The 20,555-nt window shown below is 32.4% G+C and overlaps 5 protein-coding genes across 9 annotated transcripts; 2 read left to right on the forward strand and 3 right to left on the reverse strand.

The window, feature by feature from the left end:
- The first annotated feature begins 1,923 nt into the window (after nt 1-1,923).
- On the forward strand, nt 1,924-6,569 carry LOC130671408 (nicotinate phosphoribosyltransferase). 3 transcript variants are annotated; one of them, XM_057475287.1, is made up of 11 exons: nt 1,924-2,100; nt 2,184-2,380; nt 2,757-2,927; nt 3,168-3,294; nt 3,379-3,590; nt 4,040-4,158; nt 4,238-4,431; nt 4,830-5,063; nt 5,588-6,134; nt 6,207-6,335; nt 6,403-6,569. In XM_057475287.1, the coding sequence occupies exons 2-11, from the start codon at nt 2,305-2,307 to the stop codon at nt 6,478-6,480; spliced, it is 1,887 nt and encodes a 628-aa protein (XP_057331270.1). In that variant the 5' UTR covers nt 1,924-2,100; nt 2,184-2,304; the 3' UTR covers nt 6,481-6,569. The 3 variants fall into 3 exon arrangements, with proteins under 3 accessions (XP_057331270.1, XP_057331271.1, XP_057331269.1); XM_057475286.1 differs by having other exon boundaries at nt 2,004-2,380; XM_057475288.1 differs by lacking the exon at nt 4,830-5,063 and having other exon boundaries at nt 2,000-2,380.
- A 1,356-nt stretch (nt 6,570-7,925) lies between these two features.
- LOC130671433 (YTH domain-containing family protein 3) lies at nt 7,926-12,086 on the forward strand. 2 transcript variants are annotated; one of them, XM_057475318.1, is made up of 5 exons: nt 7,926-8,636; nt 8,746-8,770; nt 8,937-9,056; nt 9,141-10,945; nt 11,034-12,086. In XM_057475318.1, the coding sequence occupies exons 1-5, from the start codon at nt 8,601-8,603 to the stop codon at nt 11,082-11,084; spliced, it is 2,037 nt and encodes a 678-aa protein (XP_057331301.1). In that variant the 5' UTR covers nt 7,926-8,600; the 3' UTR covers nt 11,085-12,086. The 2 variants fall into 2 exon arrangements, with proteins under 2 accessions (XP_057331301.1, XP_057331300.1); XM_057475317.1 differs by having other exon boundaries at nt 7,927-8,636; nt 8,937-10,945.
- An 80-nt stretch (nt 12,087-12,166) lies between these two features.
- On the reverse strand, nt 12,167-14,412 carry LOC130671435 (EF-hand domain-containing protein 1-like). The gene is made up of 5 exons (XM_057475320.1): nt 14,286-14,412; nt 14,068-14,204; nt 13,682-14,001; nt 13,159-13,622; nt 12,167-13,088 (listed from the first exon to the last, which is right to left on the reverse strand). The coding sequence occupies exons 1-5, from the start codon at nt 14,331-14,333 to the stop codon at nt 12,249-12,251; spliced, it is 1,809 nt and encodes a 602-aa protein (XP_057331303.1). The 5' UTR covers nt 14,334-14,412; the 3' UTR covers nt 12,167-12,248.
- Nucleotides 14,413-14,504: 92 nt separating this feature from the next.
- On the reverse strand, nt 14,505-18,845 carry LOC130671437 (sodium-dependent phosphate transporter 2). Of its 2 annotated transcripts, none has more exons than XM_057475323.1 (7): nt 18,622-18,845; nt 18,440-18,543; nt 16,705-17,620; nt 16,428-16,634; nt 16,132-16,342; nt 15,411-16,057; nt 14,505-14,897 (listed from the first exon to the last, which is right to left on the reverse strand). In XM_057475323.1, the coding sequence occupies exons 3-7, from the start codon at nt 16,906-16,908 to the stop codon at nt 14,667-14,669; spliced, it is 1,500 nt and encodes a 499-aa protein (XP_057331306.1). In that variant the 5' UTR covers nt 16,909-17,620; nt 18,440-18,543; nt 18,622-18,845; the 3' UTR covers nt 14,505-14,666. The 2 variants fall into 2 exon arrangements, with proteins under 2 accessions (XP_057331306.1, XP_057331307.1); XM_057475324.1 differs by having other exon boundaries at nt 18,440-18,547.
- A 290-nt stretch (nt 18,846-19,135) lies between these two features.
- LOC130671440 (cytochrome b-c1 complex subunit 7-like) lies at nt 19,136-20,455 on the reverse strand. Its single transcript, XM_057475333.1, has 4 exons — nt 20,288-20,455; nt 20,109-20,159; nt 19,864-20,030; nt 19,136-19,324 (listed from the first exon to the last, which is right to left on the reverse strand). Exons 1-4 carry the CDS (start codon nt 20,325-20,327, stop codon nt 19,247-19,249), a joined length of 336 nt encoding a protein of 111 aa, XP_057331316.1. The 5' UTR covers nt 20,328-20,455; the 3' UTR covers nt 19,136-19,246.
- Between the last annotated feature and the right edge of the window lie 100 nt (nt 20,456-20,555).

Consider the following 20,555-nt stretch of genomic DNA (forward strand, 5'->3'; position numbering starts at 1 on the left):
TAAATTTATGTCTGTTAACCCTTTAATAAATCACGATTATATTAACTAATGTATAATGTTTTTATTATATTTATTATCTGAATTATTTCGTTATGCAAACTCATTTATTAAAATTGACAGCTAAAGTTACACTAATCTTATCTTATAAAAATAATTATTTTAAAATATTGTTTTGTTTACATTTAGTACAAGTACTTATCTCTTATTCTTATATAATTTTTTTTTACTTGTACAATAATTACTTTTTTTATCAAAAAATTTTTTTTACTGCAGCGCGGAAAACTGCATTTAGCGATATCTTTATCTATATAGTTTCGTAACATGCAAACCAATTATATACCTTAACAAATACATACATGTATATCTTATGACTCATCAGTTAGATAATTATTTCCAAGTTCATTTAACTTCTTCGTTCAAACGTTTTTTTTTCTATAATATTATTTCTAATTTAAAATTTAGAAAAAAAATATGACTGCAAATGTAGCAGACACAAGACAATTTTTAACTTACATATAAAAAAATTAAACAATTAAATTGATAAAATAAAAAAAAAATGCATTTACTGATTTTTGAATTTTCTAAAAGTCCATTTTTTAATTTTTTTGTCAGAAAAATTTTTAATTCATTGATTAAATGTTTTAAAAATTTTCAGATTCCCGCCAACTTTACTGTCATAAAAAAAACTTAAATAAAAATTATTATCATAAATAAGAGTTTACTTGCCTCGTAAATTTGAATGCAAGTTCAAATTTCGAAGTCATAAATCAAAAATTAAATTTAAAAATCGCAAAAAAAAAATCTGTCTATCGGTTGACCCTGCGGGCCAGCCCCAAAACTTCCCGCTGTTTTCAAGCTCCTTGAGCTCAAGAAACTAGAAATCATTGTTGTAGATACATTTCCAAGCTCTTCGAGCTCGAAAATATTTTTGTATACCATTGTTTTCGAAAAAACCGTTTTTTAGCATTTCTTTCTCCCACGATATCTCACGAACCAATTAACCGATTTTGATGGTTGAGGCGGCAATTGACGTATTCCATTGAGTTCTAGAGCTGATTAGATTTTGGAATTTTTTAGTTCAGATGTTTCAAAGATATTCGCAAAAAACCGTTTTTTACCATTTCTTTCTCCCGCGATAACTCTCGAACGAATTATCCGATTGAGATGGCTAAGGCGGCAATCGACGCGTTTTATTGAGTTCTAGAGCTGATTAGATTTTGAAATTGATCACATAAGTCGTTTCTGAGAAATCAATAAAAAACTAAAAAAAAAAATTTTTTTCTTGTAATTCGCCAATATTTTCGAGTCTACTTGATCAAATGATCTGAAATTTTCAGAAAAGTTGATGGCCAACAAGCTCTTTCGATTGCCGCCTTAACCATTCAAATCGGTTCATTTGTTAAAAAGTTAAAGACCGGTCACACACATACGCACACACATACATACAGACACTCGGACATCATTCTGAAAATAGTCAGAATAGCTTCCTAGGACCTCAAAACGTCGACATCTGATGAAATTTCGATTTTCGTAAATCGGGGTGAAAACAATAACTTCCCTTTTTTTGAAAATTTAAAATTTTCTTAGCGGGAAGTTAAAAAATTTTTTAAATTAACTTTCAGCAAAAAAATATTTTGCATTAATTTGAAACTTATCAATGTCCTTCAAATTGTCATATTGATTTTACAAATTCCTTATTATCATGTCATATATATGTCTATATACTTATATTTATACAAATATATAGTTAATAAAAGGCTTTTCGATCCATTCAAGTTTAGCTTTCGTACTCTGAAAAAGAATAAGAAATATATTATTGCAAGCTACAAAAAAAGAGAGGGTACTCATACATACATATATACACATATATATATGAGGATATAAACACGACGATCAGAGTCCAACACGCTAGTCTGTTCGTGACAGTGAAAGTCAAAGCTTCTGTTTATTTACAAAATCTTGCAAAAAATTTTACCTTTGCGTTTAAATGAAATAAAAAAACCCCAGTTTTTATATCACATTAATTATCATTATTATTAATTATAAATTAAAAAAAAACTATTTATCGCCATCTAGCGTGTTTATTAATCGACAACAATAGTAACTCTCGTTTTTAATATTCTCCTTCTCCTTCTTCCTCTCTCATCATCATCATCCTCATTCATTTTATTTTCTGTTGATAGAAAAGTGCGAGAACTCAAAAAAAAAACAATTTTATTTTCAAACGCACATCCAACACAAATAATTAAACATCGGTTTTATTTTGAATTCAAATATTATCGTTAATATTTATTTGAAATAAAAATGTTGCACGACAGCGATTGTCAAGGATTGTCAAATGGAACCCAACAAAATAGTGTCGTACAACCATTACTCACAGGTATTGACATTTTAAATAATTAACTTAATATTTATACACCGTATTATTAATTACTCAGTTTATCTTAACCTTCAAACGGCAAATAATATTTTTAGTTTAATTTAAATATTTTTTTACCGCCTTGGGATGTCAATATAATTTTATCATAACTTTTCAAAATAATTAAATTGCAAATTATAATTTATAATTAATGACTCGTTGGGTTTTTAATTATTTATTATTATCAGTATTACATCATAATTAAATGCGTACTGTATCTTATTTGATTCATTATTTATTATTATTATTATTTACTATCCTGTAAGTCTATTATTTATTTAAAAATAATTATTCACTCATTCATTCATTTATTTATTTATTTATTTATTTACTGTAGATTTATATCAAATTACTATGGCCTACGCGTACTGGAAGTGCGGCAAAATGAATGACTACACGACATTTGATTTGTTTTTTCGCAAGAATCCATTCAGAGGCGAATTTGCTATTTTTGCTGGCCTGGGAGAGTGTTTAAAATTTATGAAAAAGTTTAAATATTCCGAGAGTGGTAAGTTATTTACTGTAAAAAAATGATTATTTGACTGTAATTAAATTTTTATTAACTATTGCATCATAAAGTTCCTCTATTATTGTGTGCACGTGATTAAATTACGGCAATAAAAATAAATCAACTTGTTATCAAATTATTGCAATAAAACTTATAAAAACTTTAAATTTTATTGTCATCATAATAAAGATGATACCAAACTTTGCTTGAGTGAATAAAAAAAATTTTTTAAAATTACAGACATCGAATATTTGAAGACGACGATGTCGCCGTCAATAGAACCTGAATTTTTTGAATATCTAAAAGGCCTAACACCTAAGGACGTTACTCTCTACGCCATCGAAGAAGGGTCTGCAGTATTCCCCAGGTAAAAATATTATTTTAAAATTCGTTATTTAAAACTTCAAATAAATTATTAATATATTTATTTATTTATCCGATTAATTAAAAGAGTTCCATTGATACGAGTAGAAGGTCCATTGATAATGGTCCAATTGCTAGAGACAACGCTCCTGACTCTGGTGAATTACGCAAGTCTGATGGCTACAAATGCAGCACGATATCGTATGGCAGCTGGGAATAATGTATCGTTACTAGAGTTCGGATTACGACGAGCTCAAGGTCCCGACGGGGGCCTCAGTGCCTCAAAATACAGTTATATAGGCAAGTTTATTATATTACTTATATTTGCTCAACAATTAACTCACAAGCCATCACAATAAAGTCGTTAAGCTCATAAACACAGATATATTTAAGTTAAAGTAGTAATTAAACGAGCAAATAAATCCAATAAAATACTTAGAGCTCTCCATGACAACCAGCAGTTTACTATTTATCAAGTTTAAACGGTTAAGTCGATAAACGGTGCCCAGTAGTACCATGGATGGATTAATATCGCTCAAAAGTTAGACAAAATATTTCAAAAACTATCTTCAAACACTTTGTGTTAATTACTTAATCGATTTTTATTTATTTATTATATATATACAACAATATCTAGGTCATAAAACTAAGAAACCTTCAAACTTTTACCATTAACTACCCAGAGATTACTTCAATGATTTAAAAAATTTATGTAGATAATATTTAAATTAATTAATATTTAATTGCAGGTGGGTTTGATGGTACGAGTAATGTACTAGCTGGCAAACTTTACGATATTCCAGTACGCGGTACTCATGCACACGCTTACATAAATTCCTTCGCTGGCATTGATGAATTAAAATTACGAGTACGTAATAAAATAATTGATTCATTTAATAAATAAATGATCATAGTAATCAGTAGTTATGTTTTATTTTTATTTACAGACTCTAGTGCACAAAGAAACGGGCGAAGAAGTTGATCTATTAAAATTATCATGCAAATTCCGTCAGCAAATAGCATCCGATCTTGGCGCCCTTGTTATGGAGGCATCAGACAGCGAACTGGCAGCGTTGGTTGGCTTTGCGATTGCGTTTCCCGATGGCTTTATGGCACTTGTGGATACTTATGATGTTAAGAGGTAATTATATCAGATTCTATTTACATTTTGTAATTTAACATCACGCTGATGTTTTTATTATTAAATTTTTACTTGTACTGCTGAGTTACTATACGCTTGAAGCTTAAATTAATATGATACGATACACTTGTTGAGACAAAACTAAACAAACCGACGTTCTTATACATATATTTATATTTATGCTATCGCATATTTTATTTGTGCATGATATTGGATCGTTTAACATCAATGTCAGGATATTATTAGAATAAATAAAGTCGCGGTGATTAAAAGTAATCAAGTAAAAAAAATGAATGATGTCATGGAGATCAATTTAACGCGCACTTGGTTAAAGAAAAGTTTCTTTATTTTATTTTATTTTTTTTATTGTATTCTGTCTAACATTAGTGTATTTGTAGCATTAAATCATCGTTCGAGAGGCAGTCACGTATAAACAACCAAAATAATAAATACAAAGATGATGATAATAATATTAATGACCGTAATGATTCAACAATAAATAATGAATTACACAAGAATGGTTATAGTACTCCTCCTCATAATCAACAAGAGACATCACACTGTCTCAATAAAACACCAACTTACAGCATTGACTTATTTAAACCTGGCGAATTGGGGGAACTATGTGTGAGGTATGATTTCGTGTTGTGTCCTTTCTTTTTTCATTTTAATTCCTCATTTATTTATTTATTTATTTTTTATCTTATGTGTAATTAAGTACTAAGAATGTTGATGCTTAACAGATTATTTTTTTCCATTATCATCAATCGCTCATCATTTCTCATCTTCATCTCTATCGTCTTTATTTTTTAAATTATTTAAAATTTATACCTTATATTGTACTTTTCCCAATTCAGCCTTAGTTTAAAAATATTGTTACATAATTGGCTAGTTAAATTATTTTTAAATTACACAATAAAATATAAGTAACGTCAATCATGCTGTACCGAAGACCAATTCTCAAGAATTAAAAAAAAATTACACTTTCTTGGGAATAAATGTCTTTGATTATTTTATTCAGCGACATCAAGGATTAAATAAAATAAAATAAAGTAAAGTAATAACAGAAAAGTCATAAATCATTACATTTATCATTGGATTAAATAAATGAAGGGTTTAAAAAAAATTAACCGAGTCAATAACTTTTATTTTCCAGAAGTGGATTATTGAATTTTTGTGCAGTCGCACTTGCACTTTCGGAGCTGGGGTACCGAGCAGTTGGTATCAGGATTGACAGCGGGGACCTCGCGTACCTGAGCCAAGCGGCGCGTGACACATTTGTTAAATTATCTGAGCGTTTCAAGCTTCCGTGGTTCGCTAAAATGACTATCGTCGCGTCGAACGACATCAACGAGGAGACAATAATGAGCCTCAATGAGCAGAATCACCAGATTGACTGTTTCGGAGTAGGAACCCACTTGGTGACATGTCAGCGTCAACCCGCACTCGGGTGCGTTTACAAAATGGTGGAGATCAACAACCACCCGAGGATCAAACTGAGCCAGGAGGTGGACAAAATAACGATACCTGGTAGAAAAAATGCTTACAGACTTTACGGAGCAGACTCACATGCTCTGATTGATTTACTTCAACGATGCGACGAACCCCCGCCTCAAGTTGGCACTCGGGTGCTCTGCAGACATCCGTTTCAAGAGTCAAAACGCGCTTATGTGATTCCTACCAGGGTTGAAACTCTGCACAAAGTAAAATATTTATTTGTTTTGTTAATTAATTGCGATTTATTAATTTTTTAAAATTAATTTTTTCATTTTAAGGTCTATTGGAAAGATGGAAAAATTGTTAATCCATTGCCGTCGCTTCAGGACATAAGGAACAGAGTCAGCGAATCATTGAAAACACTGAGGACTGATCATAAAAGGAGCCTCAATCCCACACCTTACAAAGTAAATTAAATTTTATCATTTGTTATTAATTATTTATTAATTTTAAAATTAATTAATTGAATTTTAGGTGGCAGTAAGTGATGATTTATATACATTCATTCATGATCTCTGGGTTCAAAATGCGCCGATAGGCGAATTATCTTGAAATGATCATTTGCTATCAGTTAAAAAAATTCGTCGTTTTTTATGATGAAGATTAAATAAATTTTTTCCTTTTTAATAAAATAATAATAATAATTAAAAGATTAATAGATAACACAAAGGTATATTTATAATTAAGGTTCACAATGTTAAATAATTTAAATTGAGAGTACAAATTTATTAGGATGCATAACTAAGAGTTTTATGAACGAGGGCAGTAATCAATGGATCAAAAATAATTAAAATATTTTTTCTCAAGACAATTGGCTATAAAATAAATAATATACTTTATTTACTAGTCGGTTGTCATGATGTAGATATGTTTAATGTTAGTATAGATTCTAATGTATAATTAATAATTATTATCGTATTCAGAGAGTTTTAAATATTTAAATATTCAGGAGGGAAAATTCAAATGCATTATGTGTAAAGTAAAAGACCCAATACCCGATCATTCCATATATTTGTATATATAAATATAGATATACAAATGCATGGAGTGATCGGGTACTAGTTCTCTGATCAGGTCCTAGTTCTTTGATCAGGTACTAGGTCCTTTACCTTCTAATTAAAAAAAGAAAAAAAACTTTTAAAGGTACAAATGATTAGAGGTTTTGAATATTTGCCATAGAAAATATATTTATTACTGCGTGTAAAAAAATATTTTTAGATTACAAACCACAATAAATAATTATAGTGTAAAGTTGTATCATTAACCTGAGTAACTTTGACCCCAATGAGGTAATTTGGAGACTCGGGAATAAATTGACGATTTTTTAATTATGAATTTAATGACTCCGAAATTAGTGATTGAGGTTGAAAATAAAATGATGTCTGGGGCGGACAATTTAAACCCTGGCGGGCTAAAGTTACTCAGGTTGATAATTAAAAAATAATGACTTTGTTTTTATTTAAATCACCTGTAAAATAATATTTTTTACTTAAAGCAATATTGTTATGTGTCATTAAAATTACCATATCTTTATATTATTATTATAAATAATTAAGCTATATAAAATATTTGTTATTAATTTTCATTAGGTTTTTACTGAAAATAAGTAAATATTTATGAAATATAATTATTTTATCTGGTGCTTTATATTTTTATTTTCAATTTAATCATAAATTAAAATTATTAAATAAATAAATTATTTTTAAAACACACTATTGACTTTACTTTATTATCATTCTTTTTTTTTACCAAAAGCGGGAAAATTTTCAAGTGCTGAGATCCTGCTTGGAAAAAATTTTCTACTTGAATAAAAAAAATTTTTAGAGAAGTTAAAAAAATTTTTCATGCGCTCCGGAGTTTGGAGTCTGCAGGTCCTGGAGCGGGAAAATTTGAATCGGAGATGAATAGAAAAAATTGATAGCGAATGAAAATAAATATTTGAAATGTCAGTAGTTGTATTGTGAACCCATAGGTGGTACATACGTCGGGGGTCAGTGCACGTCACGCAATTATAATACCTCCGACTCCGGAGTTTCTTTCTATCTAGTGTATGATATATAGTGTGTGTGATTCTCGGTAATAAAAAATACAATTAAACATATTAAAAAAGCATCATTGTCTTAGCATTAGCAAGTGGTCCCTGTGACACTAAAAACAATAGCTGGGATCAGTGGGTTTTATTTAATAATAAATATACGGCATACCATCAGACATAACTTAAATTAATATATCACTTGATTGTGAATAAACGGTGTAAGAAAAAATAAAAAAGTTGTACCCAAGCCGGGAGGGTTGGAGCGAGAGGGAAGATTAGACGTTTTGTAAGTTTGAGAGAGCTAGAGACAAAGAGTAAGTGTGTGAGTAGTGTGTAATATTAAAAGTAAAAGACCTTGATGTGCATTGCCACTGCTACAGTTTATAGTTTCATCTTTAACTGATATTACATCGGCCAGCTAATTGTCACTTTTATAACACTTTTTTTCTGTATTTAAATACTGAATAATCCTGCGAGTGGTGGATCTACTGCTGGAGCGGGCCCTGTTTCCACCACCGGCATCAGCATCAGTAGCATCATCGGCGTCGCGGGATCCTGATAATTATCCGGCGAGTGGACACGACCTGGACCATTATTGCCCTCGTGATAACGAGGTGATTGGACCAGGTGGCAGGTTATGTCAGCTGGATTGACAGGTACTGTGCCAGATCAGGTTAGTTTGTCATCAGGGACAACGTCATTCTCATCATCCACTTCTAAATATTTGGAGAATCTTTGCTGTATAAAGATATTAATCTGTTTTTACATGCTACGTAATGCAGCGGATGAAAGGACAAGCAAATCAGAGTAAGTTCATTTTTATTATTATTTTTTACGACTACAGTTGTCACTTTTATGCCAATGGTTTAGCTGACAATATTTAGTTTATTTATGGCCGGTTGGTTGATTGTTTTCTTTTATTTTATTTTATTTTATTTTACTTAATGTCTAGACTAATAAATAAAATTTTTAGCAAACAATGGTCCCAAGGAACACCAGCCAAGTGATCATGGAGGGGACGAGTCAAACTTCGATTCATGGCGAGGAGGAAACAACACCCAGCATCATTCAAACTACCCAACAATCGGTACCGGTGAGCCTTATCCTTACTACACCAATACGTCATTTCAATATCAAACATTTGGAGCAGGCGATGGTACCTGGTCTAATGGAACAGATCCAGTTGCCTTTTTGTCAGGTTACGGCGGTCAAATAAGCCACGATGCGTACGGAGGTGGCATGGATCAGATGTTTTCCACGGCGGCGGCTGCTGGAGCCGGTGGAGGATTCAGCGGTTTTGGAGCACAGCCGGCGTTCAACTATTTCCCAGCTGGCAATGGGGACTTCAATGCCTGGGGAACACCCAGGAAGACACGCTACGAGGAGTACTATCCCCAACCGAGGGGAAATGAAAATTACAGTGGTGGCAGTGGGGGGACTGGTGCCGGTGAGATGAAAATAGAGCAAGGTGTCGCGGGTTTATCGCTAGGAACTGGCGAACAGGTACGTCATGATCAAATGTCTTCCCAGAATAAATCGGAGCCGAAGGAGCAGCGTAAAATAACCTGGGCGAGTGTTGCGAGTCAACCAGCTAAACCGGTACCACCGGTGTCTACCAGTCAGGTTATGAAGAAAAAAGCCGGTATGCCACCGCCACCAATAGTACCTGGTAAGCACAATATGGATATTGGTACGTGGGGTGAGGGTAAATCAGCGCCACCACCGAAAGCACCGTTACCGCCTCAAATTCCGCCGCCAGTTGTCACACCGCCAATTATTCCAAGGCAAAGACCAACTCCACCACCGAGTTGGAAGCCTTCTTCACCACCGCCGCAGTCACATGCTCCTGGACCACAATCACATGGTCCTGGTTCACAATCACACGGTCCTGGACCACAGCCACATGGTCCCGGATCACAGCCACATGGTCCTGGGCCACAATCCCACGGTCCTGGGTCACAACTTCAGCATCCTATGCCCCAGCAACAGCAACAAGCGCCACAGCAGCCTCAACATCAACAACAGCATCCCCAGCATCAACATCACCAGTCTCAGCAACAGTCCCAGCCGCCTCAGCAGCCGCATCATCAACAACCGCAGCATCAGCAACAGCAGCAGCCACCCCAACATCAACAGCATCATCAGTCCCAGCAAAATCATCATAATCAACATCAGCAGCATCAGCCACCCCCACCACCACAACAGTATCAACAACATTTACCACCAGCTCCAACGCTTTCCCACCCAGTTCTCGATGAACTTAAAGTCAAAAACGACTACAATCCTGGGGAGTTTGATCAAACAGCACCAGGTGCGCGATTTTTTGTTATTAAATCTTACTCAGAGGATGATATTCATCGTTCAATTAAGTACGAGATATGGTGCAGTACTGAGCACGGAAATAAAAGACTTGACCAGGCATTCAAAGAGGCTAATAGAGATGGAGCCCCTCTGTATTTATTTTTTTCCGTAAATGGCTCTGGGCACTTTTGCGGTATGGCACAAATGGTATCTTCCGTAGACTACCACAGCAACAGCTCGGTTTGGTCTCAAGACAAATGGAAGGGACAGTTTCGCGTACGCTGGATTTACGTCAAAGACGTTCCCAATACTCAGTTACGTCACATCAGACTGGAAAACAATGAAAACAAACCGGTAACAAATTCACGAGATGCACAAGAAGTACCGCATGCAAAAGGTGTCCACGTGCTACGTATACTCCATACGTATCGGCACACCACAAGTATTTTTGATGACTTCGGTCATTACGAGAAGCGACAGGCTGAAGAAGATCAACGCAAAGGGCCGCCGCCTGGCGCAATGCAGCACCACCATCAGCAGCAGCATCATCAGCCACCGCCGCCGCATCATCAGCACCATCAGCAGCATTCGCCGCCTTCCGGATTACGTGGGCGACCTCATTCTCATCATAATGATTCCAGAGACCATCATCATCCTCAGCACTCGCATCATCAGCGCAAGGTTCATTCATTTTTAATTAATTTTTTTATCATTTACTTTTAATTACCAATTAATTAATTAATTATTTTTATTTTTATATTTTAACCAGGAGCACAATCGTGATGGACGTGGAAGAGGACGAGGGAATCCCCGTCAGTAGCAACAGTCTTTTAATTGATGCTGTTAACAATTATAAATAATTAATCAACAAGAAGATAAATATTAAATGATAATTGAATTGATGATGACGACGACGACAACAATGATGATGATGATGATGATGATGATTATGATGAAGGACCATTTACTTATTATCTCAATTACACAACAGGATTAATTCGTGATATACATATATGTATAAATATATGAAATAATGAACACTCATCGCTTATTTGCAACATCGACAGTTTAAAAAAAAGTAATTAAAAAAAAAATAGATTTGAATAAAAATAATAAAAAGTAATGAATCAGTTTTATTAACTCAGTGTTGAATATTGAATTTGATTGAGAGATTTAAAAATCTTAAGTCTCAATCTAGTGTGAGTTTGGATTTAAAAAATGGTTTTAAAAGTAATTATTAAAAATGAAATGAAAATATTATAATTATAATAATAATTAATAAATAAAAGTAAAAGTAAAGAAGAATGATGATAATAGATTGGGACGTGTGTCTCGATAAGTGGACAGTGAATAAAAAAATATTAAAATTCAGTGCCTACGGCCTCTGGGACGAATCGCGACTGGAAATGAATTTTTAATTATTATTTAATCATGTTAATTACATAATTAAAGATTAAAAAGTGTTTGTCGATCTTATTGATCGTGTTAAATGCTGAAGAAAAAAGAAACTAAATCAGTAACAAAATAGTCTGTCAATTTATATTATATTATATTTTTTGTTTTTAATGCTTAGACGTTATTGAGATCATACACTTACACATACACTATGTTTACATACAATAAATTACTACATACATAAATTATATACATATTTAAATTTAAATTGAAATTATACATACACGTGGAAGAAACAATTTGTTATTGTACTCACGATTTTATTCTTCTTGTCTTGTTTTAATACGTGCAAATAAAATTTTAATTACGATTATTCCGATGCATGAGAAATAAAGGAACGAAAAAAATTAATTAAATAAAAATAGATTATTAATTAATATTTTTTTACTTTTTATTTACTTTAAGGCCTCTACATTTTCCTGTTAATTATTCACATATTTATTATAATTTGAAAAAAAAAATAATTTAATTTTTTATCATAAATGAAATTTAATTATTTGATAAAAAAATATTCTGACATGGTTAGGAATTAATTATTGCAGTGTACAGGAACATTAATTTGATCAGCCCAAGAAATTTGTCTGCTAGAATTAGGTCTATTTTTATAATTACTATTGCAATTCTCCATTGGTAAATTATCAATTATTTTTTGCGCACTCGGAGAATCTGAAGATCTTGCCGGATAAATTGGCTCCAACTGCGACTCATTCTTTGCGTCAAAATTATCTCGGCCATCGCAAATACCATCATCAGCACCCGAAATTTTTTTATTCTCAAAGTAACTTTTGATATTGTCCACAACATGAGCAGGAAATTTGTCCCTATTACCCTCGACGTACTTCAAAACAAACAAATCCGCTCCCGTGATCATAAACCTGTGATTAAAAATATTTATCTCAGCTCCGATGTAAAAATCTTCTGGGGTATAATAAATAACGTCTTCGTCGTCGCTGTCAGCTCGATAAATTCTGCTCTTGGGCACGAGCATCGCAGCCAAAAAACACCCGCCTCGGTGTCCGGAATTGCGCTTATCTATTTCGCTTATTTTTATTTTCCCATCACTGAGACTGTACTCCAGAACAAAGTCGCGGTCTTTGTCTTCCGGGTGGACAGCAATCATCGAAGCTAAATACCGCAATTTCTTTGGATGATTATAGATTTTTCTTATCACATCTTCTTTATCAATCCCCTTTACTTTTCGCTGAGATCGTACACTAACTTTCTTATCATTATATTTATCATCATCAATTCCTATTGACATCCTCGCTGGCTGTTGGATATTCAACATTTCACTGTAATATTTCCTCGTAAAATTATCGCAGTCGTAAAGATAAAATTTCCGACCAAATATAAAAATTGTTTCCCCAACCTGCAGCAATAAATAAATTTATCAAGACCAGCATTCAAGTGAAAACGTCGTTAAATAAAATAAAAATAACCATTAAATCAGCTGGTGAATAATATTCACCATCGTCGCTGCGCTCAAGATAAACACTAGGAAAAGAATTCGAAACGTCACTCCAATTTTTAGGAACCCGCATCCTCTTCAACAGCAACCGCGACGGATCTTTCCCATAATTAGTCACCGGGACTTCTCGCACCGCGATGGTATCATCGGTCAAAAAATACAGAATCTGGTATCGGTCGTCATTCCACGTGGCATCAAAAGTCAGTACCATGCCATCAAATTCCAAGAACCTGCGTCGCGGATCCTCTAGACCAGGACGAGTGCGCCGGGTTGCCGACAACGCGGCCCGCGACGCGTTTTCTTTGGCCACCCGGTCCTGGATATAAGAATCCGGTGGCGGATTTTCTTTCTCCCCTAGATCTATGCCCTGGCTCCGCATAAATTCGCTGGTAAATGTGTCACAGTCAACCGTATGGTAAACGACTCCATAAATTGCTAAAATAATTTGTATAAATTTAAAACCAACCAACTAATTACCAATTAATTATAATTACCTAGATCAATGCCGACATTCAAATCCTTCCAGTGATAAAAATCGCCGTTTACTTTAGGAATCTTGCCACGACGTACAAGTCTTCCTTGTTTGAAACCCGCGTTGTCAACCGCGGGCTCCATTACAGACATGGTATCATCTTCAAGGAAGTAAATAATGTTGACGTGACGTATCCGGTGATACTCTGACGGTGAATTATGAACACTCTGACGGAAAAATGCTTTGAAATTCAAACATTTCTGAGCAAATAATACATAATGGGGTATCACTTGACGGTACGCGTATCCCTTTGCTCTTCCATAAGTCAATGACGGGTCATATCTTAAATAAAATCAACAAAGGACATCAAGCTCATCAAATAAATTAATTAATTGAGTAACTACTCACACAACTTCATCAGGGTGTTGAATATAAGCCGATGACAGAGCATCAACTGGACGTCTCCCAGTTCCGATGCTCGAATCACAGACAACTCTTGTAGAACTTGAATAATTTAACTTCTGCTTCAACTTGTGGTCTTGGTTCTTAAAGAAATAATGATACTGGTTACTTGGGTTGTTGCTAATTAGTAATTATAATTAAATAGATACTTAAATTAAATTTACCAAGTGATTTTGAAAGGTGTAACCGGGTATCAAAGGTAAGTCTGCCATCGCGATTTAAATTTAAAGTTTCGGTTGTTTACTTTGGCAACGATATCGATCGTTGCTAAGGGTAATGAGTAAGTAAATAAATTAAAAATAATTTAATCTCAAAATAAAACAGCTTTTTTTTTTATTAACTTGTTCTATATTGAAACAATTTATTTAATAATAATAATAATTAATAATTAAATGGCGCGATATTGACAATTCAAGCGATCGCGGTGAGCGATGAGCTTACAATAATAATAATAATTAATACTTTATGATAAACAATAATAATAATGATTAATTAATTAATTAATAACGTTTTTTTTGTTTTCAAAAATAGCAACAAAACAATTATCACATTTCTACAACTTGTTTCATGGCAATCATACAGCCGGCAGAAAGTAATCCGGCAGCTGGTACTGTTATCAACCAGGCGAAAGCGATATTGCGGAAGAGTGACCAGGATACTCCTTCGCCACCACGTGAAGCCCAGCCTACGCAGACGACGGATCCAACTTTGCAGTGAGTTGTGGATACTGGCAGACCGGCTTTACTGGCCAGCAGTACTGTTAGTGCAGCACCAACCTGTAATAATTATTAAATTTATTATTTATACAGCTGGGAAAATTTTCATGTTTAGTTATGACAAAAAAATGACTTTTTACATAAAAATATCTGAACTCTTAACTAAATCTTGAGGTAAATTCCAGGGGAATACATTTACTTTGATATAGAATCGATCAAAAGATTTATTTTTTAATAAAATTTAAAATTTCCCACCAGAAATTCAAAAGTTATAAAGAAAAAAAAGTGTAATTAGTTTTTTGTAAATATCTCTGTAAATATTAAGTTATATGAAAAAGTTAAAGAAACTTTTTTTGTAGAGCATTAAATTCTCTACAAAAAAGGTATCTTATAATTTTTTCTAAAACCTGGTAGTTATCGAGATATTTAGGGTTCAAAATTTTCGGAGTTTATAAACTGATCGATCGAGCGGAATATTAATAGCATTTAAATTAAAATTTATTTTCGGAAGATCAATAAGATATTTTGGTACCAGGAACTAGAATACTCTGTAATAATGAATAAATAATGTACCTCGATAGTGAAACCAGTGGTGGGCGTGATTTTAGCAAGGTCCTGACCAAGAGTTTGGATTACGCGTCTTCCCCATATCCACAACCCAACAGATATACCGACTCCCCCATAGAGAAGAATCAGCAGCGGTGTTTCAGTCTCCTGTCTAGCTGATCCTTCGGCATAAACCGCCCAGAGGCCAATCAACGGCCCGATAGCGTTGCTGACATCGTTACCGCCGTGTGCGAAGCTTCCGAAAGCCGCGGTGAGGACTTGGAGAAATGAAAACAGTCTGGCTACCTCGGGATTGTCTTCAGTATGATTCTGTGTATCAATAGGATCGCCAACGTCATCGCTGATTTCAGTAGCTCCGGTTGTTAATAATAGTGCACTAGCGCTACTGTTGCCTCTGAGACCTGGCTGATCACCAGACTGCACTACTTTAGTGTTATTTGCCGTAGTAGGTGTCTCCGTTATGACTGACAGCGGCGTTGTTTCTTTCTTGCTGTCGCAAGCCCCAAAATTTGTCGGGTCTATGGGATTTGTCAGCAAAATACGTCGACGTTGAACCGGTACCACAAAGACATAGACTATTATTCCAGCTAATAAGCCGGCTATCAGTGCAGCTACTCCACTAGACCACGTCGGTATTTTATCCAGCAGTAAAACTATAATTTTTAAATAAATTAATATCGAATAAATGATTGCTTCTGTAAATTATCTTGTTGAAAAAGTAAATTACGTTTTGGTCCATCCAAAATAACAGATAAAATATTAACGGACACAGTGAGGCCATAAAAAATTGGCAGGATACGAAGACCTTGTTCAAGGGGCTTTCTAGTTTGTAATATTGACTTTTTAATCAACCAGAATATTAATACTGATACAGTACCACTGAGTATTGGACTTGCGAACCATGATCCAGCTATATTTAATAAGGCCATCCATCTCACCTACCAACAGAACCAATTAAATCAATCAATTAACCAGTCAACCATCAGTCAGTACAAAATCTTGGTGGTTAATAATCAAACTTACACCAGCAGTACCCCTGCAGACAAGTGAAAAACCAACAGTAGCACCGACAATTGAATGAGTACCAGAGATCGGTAGTCTCAGTGCTGTGGCAAAGAGCAGCCAGATGCCGGAACCAGTGAGACTACAAAGTAAGCCGATCATAAATTCTTTTTCGAATCCTTCATATAAACCAACATCCAGGATTCCCTTTCTCATGGTGTCGGACACCTAGAAATCCATTTAAAAAATGATTATTAACTTACATAAAATGTTACATAATTTTTTATCAAAGGATTACCTTGTATCCGATCAAAACAGCACCAGCAATTTCAAATATCGTCGCAAGTACACATGCCTGTACAATAGTGAGTACTCCAGCACCAACACTCGTTCCAAAACTGTTAGCAACATCATTAGCTCCAATACCAAATGCCAATACAAATGCAACAATAAAACCAACAACTACCAGCCAAACAAATTCTGGATCGTACGGTTCAGACATTTTAGCAGATTCTTATCTTATCTATATTAATTTCCACTTCTTCCTTTTCCTAATTACTAGTTAATTATTTTTACAATCGCTAAAATAACGCAACAAATTATTCTCATCTAGATAAGATTTTTTATCAACAATTCCATCCACTCTCTTACGCTTCTGGTTTTTTTTTTTACAGTTTAAATAACTTTAGGTGTATATACAATTAATATATACACATTTTTACATGTATCATATGTACATTTATATGTACATGCGTTGGCAATTTAACGAGAGTATGCTATACCATCACACACTTTATTTTAATTAATATAAATAATTAGTGTGTTTATTTGATTGATTAATAAATTGGTTGATAAATATGATAATTATTTAAATAAATTTATACTTTGTATCTTGAGGATAATAAAATCAATTCGGTATTCAACAATTTGTACATAAAAAGGAGGTAGTTTATCGCCGTAGCACCCAAATTCACTAGCTTCATGACTTTTATTGTTTATCGTTTGTTATTATTTGTATATTATCGTTTTAATAAAAATATAGTATTTTGTATTTTGTTGGTTGGTGATAATGAGGAATATTGTTATTGTAGTGTCGAGTGATTACACTCATTTATTGTTTGCTTAGGCGTTGATTTTATTCTAGTACCAAATGCCATACGCTTCATAATTATTATCTTCAGTACTTTTATTGATCTTCTCTTCGTTTTTTCCATCTGAAAAAAATTATTAACATAATTATTGTCATTCGTGTGATTGATTATTGGCGACAGTGGGCGGGTAATTAAATCGGAAAAATTATTGTGTAATTTTAATTATTTAATTAGTAATTTCTTGTTAGGTAACGGTATTTAATTACCTGTAAGAGAAGTAATTAACGGGGACAATTACTGTACTTTATGTAATGATTGGAATAATTAAATCGATTGATTGTAATTTTAAAAAATGACATTCAATATTTTTATTAAATAATTTAATTAATTAATTAAAAATAAATTTTTGATTAATTATTGCACTGAATTTAAATGATAAAATTAAGAAAATTGTAATTTTTTAAAAATTCAATCCGATAGTTAAAAAAAAATAATTTAATTAATTAATTAAATAAAAAAATTAATTTCAATTTGTTGCACAAAATTAAAATAATAAAATTAATTAAATGTAATTATCAAAGAGTATTAAATAATTAAATTATTAAATGTAAAAAATCTGTTAATTATTTAATTAACAAATTTTTAAATAATTATCAATAATAAAAAATAATTACTGCATTTTATGCAATAGATTTAAAAATAAATAAATCAATTATTACTGACGTTATTTATTTTTAATTAAATTAACAATAAATGAAATTTTTTAATTATTTATAATAATGAGTTTTAATTTTTTTGAAATTTATAATAAATTTACCGCGTGGTAATTTATGCAAAAAAAAGAACGCCGGTTTGAAGGACATCCACAAAAAATTGATTGGGCCTTCTAAATTTATTTTAAAAAATAAAGCAGCTTTTTAATAAACAAAAAGAAAAACTTACCGGTATTTTGGTTTTCATACTCAATTTTATGTCGACAAGCTCTTTTGGAGATCATCCAATATAAAAAAATGAACAAACGGAAGAAAACTCGTTACTTACACCAACTAACTTTAAATATCAATAATAAATAATTAAAAAAGGTAAATAATATAATTTACTGAGTAATTTATAAAAAAAATCACCTTAAATACTTGTAATATTAATTAATAAAAATAAATTATAAAATATTATACAAATGGACTCGTCTTGTATTAAATATTGTAACGTGTAGTAAAACTCGTGAGCGATCCAGATGACTGAGATTTTTCGAGAATAAAATTGGATAACATTTTCAGGTCTCGGGGGTAAGAAAAATATATAGAGTACAGACGGGGTGCCGAAAATAGCGATTACGCGAATGCGGGCTGATATTATTGATCGTCCTCCACTCGGTCTGCTAACGTATACTGGTATTTTCAACCCCTCATACATTTTTTCTGCACAGGCACATACTGACTCGACACGTGGACTCCATTTCCTACTTGCTCTCCCTTAATCTGAACACATTCATCAATACGTACACATACATATCATACGTAGATTTATATGCAAATTGCTAATTAAGTCAATTACCATTACTCTATTAGATGCTAATTTTATTATTATTTATTTGAAAATTACACTAATAGACTGCAGTGAGTGAAATGAATTTAAAGATTATTTTTTTATTTACAACATTTTATCTTTATCTTCAATTCAGTATAATTTACAAACAACGTGACAATTATACTAATTAATTATCTATTACTTTTTTTTATTATTAAATACTTATTCTTTATCCCACTCTTTTTTCTCAGCAATTTCTCGCTTAACTTCTTCTAAGTATGGTCTCAAATAACGGACATCCTGTAGCAAAAAAGTTAAATAATTATTTAAAAATTCAATTGTAATCACAATAAATTTTAATTACTCTATTAATAATTTATAAAATATATAAGATCATAGAAAGCTGCAGTTTTCTGATATAAAATTATAATTAAGCTCAGGGTAGCGATCGAAATTTCCTGACTATTTTGTAAGTCTCGTAATTATAAAAAAAAATAATTAAAATTTTTATGATTATTTATGACAGAAAAAATTTCCTGACTTCACCAGAGCTTCTAGAGTTTTCTGTCGGTCGCCACCCTGCAGTTTTCTTTAAAAATTTATTTTTACAAAATATGTACTAATTAAATTTCATTTTAATGCTTATTAATTACTTATAAAAGTAATTTTTTAACAAAATTCCAGCAGCCTTTCATTGTAATAATAATTTTTTAATTTATTAAAGATATAGAGGGAGTGGATATTAATAGAAGTGGAAATTTTATACTTAAACCTCGCTGAGTAATTAAATAAATTGTCTTATGATTAAGTAATGAATCATTTATAAATAATAATCTTACTTCTTCATATTTTGTCCATTGTTCTTTAGGTAATACATCTTTCTGGCAACTTAATTGCATTGCACGAACAATCCGGAATACTCTGGCATCCTGAAGATCTTGAGGAAGACGACGTATTGCCTCTTTAACTTCTGGTGTTTCATAGAGAACGTCATCGTGCATAAGACCTATAGAATAAAATAGAAATAAAAATTATTAACTCAGTAAATCGATAGAGTGATCAGTAGAAAAAAAAGAATAATTACCGTATTGATTGAAACGTGATAGATTGTAACACCATTTTTTGAAACCAGTGCCTAATAACAAAAAATAAATTTATAAAACTGTTGCATAATTAAGATTTCGTGACAATACGTCAACTTATAAGTTAAGTTTAAAATATTTGCACAGCTAAATAAATTTATTAAATAATTAAAATAATTACTTATAAGAAAACGCGGTTGTATGACCATTTTAGAAGCCATTTCACCCCCAGTTAATTTACTTTTTTCCTTATTAAATAATTAGATAAAATTTATACGTCTCTGATAAATTTTACCAAAATACCAGACGTATTTGGGGTTAAAAAAATTTTTCCAACGCCATCTTAGGACTTACGCGCCATCTGTCAGATTTTGAATCGAACTAAATATTTTTATCGGTAATTATAATTATAAATTTAAAAAACAAACTCATTACTACAAAAACAATTA

This window comes from Microplitis mediator, chromosome 7 (assembly GCF_029852145.1).
Source record: "Microplitis mediator isolate UGA2020A chromosome 7, iyMicMedi2.1, whole genome shotgun sequence".
Taxonomy (NCBI): domain Eukaryota; kingdom Metazoa; phylum Arthropoda; class Insecta; order Hymenoptera; family Braconidae; genus Microplitis; species Microplitis mediator.

Excerpts from the sequence above, each read along its gene's own strand:
- LOC130671437 (XM_057475323.1), bottom strand. The coding sequence starts at position 16,908 with ATGTCTGAACCGTACGATCCAGAATTTGTTTGGCTGGTAGTTGTTGGT. Across the intron at positions 16,343-16,427 it reads TCTGCAGGGGTACTGCTGGT|GTGAGATGGATGGCCTTATT; the intron begins GTAAGTTTGATT and ends TTCTGTTGGTAG. Across the intron at positions 16,058-16,131 it reads TATTTTGGATGGACCAAAAC|TTTTACTGCTGGATAAAATA; the intron begins GTAATTTACTTT and ends TAAAAATTATAG.
- LOC130671440 (XM_057475333.1), bottom strand. The coding sequence starts at position 20,327 with ATGGCTTCTAAAATGGTCATACAACCGCGTTTTCTTATAA. Across the intron at positions 20,160-20,287 it reads ACAACCGCGTTTTCTTATAA|GCACTGGTTTCAAAAAATGG; the intron begins GTAATTATTTTA and ends TTTTGTTATTAG. Across the intron at positions 20,031-20,108 it reads ATCACGTTTCAATCAATACG|GTCTTATGCACGATGACGTT; the intron begins GTAATTATTCTT and ends TTTATTCTATAG.
- LOC130671433 (XM_057475317.1), top strand. The coding sequence starts at position 8,601 with ATGTCAGCTGGATTGACAGGTACTGTGCCAGATCAG. Across the intron at positions 8,771-8,936 it reads GAAAGGACAAGCAAATCAGA|CAAACAATGGTCCCAAGGAA; the intron begins GTAAGTTCATTT and ends TAAAATTTTTAG. Across the intron at positions 10,946-11,033 it reads ACTCGCATCATCAGCGCAAG|GAGCACAATCGTGATGGACG; the intron begins GTTCATTCATTT and ends TATTTTAACCAG.
- LOC130671408 (XM_057475287.1), top strand. The coding sequence starts at position 2,305 with ATGTTGCACGACAGCGATTGTCAAGGATTGTCAAATGGAACCCAACAA. Across the intron at positions 2,381-2,756 it reads CGTACAACCATTACTCACAG|ATTTATATCAAATTACTATG; the intron begins GTATTGACATTT and ends TATTTACTGTAG. Across the intron at positions 3,295-3,378 it reads GGGTCTGCAGTATTCCCCAG|AGTTCCATTGATACGAGTAG; the intron begins GTAAAAATATTA and ends ATTAATTAAAAG.
- LOC130671435 (XM_057475320.1), bottom strand. The coding sequence starts at position 14,333 with ATGGCAGACTTACCTTTGATACCCGGTTACACCTTTCAAAATCACTTG. Across the intron at positions 14,205-14,285 it reads ACACCTTTCAAAATCACTTG|AACCAAGACCACAAGTTGAA; the intron begins GTAAATTTAATT and ends TATTTCTTTAAG. Across the intron at positions 13,089-13,158 it reads ATTCACCAGCTGATTTAATG|GTTGGGGAAACAATTTTTAT; the intron begins GTTATTTTTATT and ends TTATTGCTGCAG.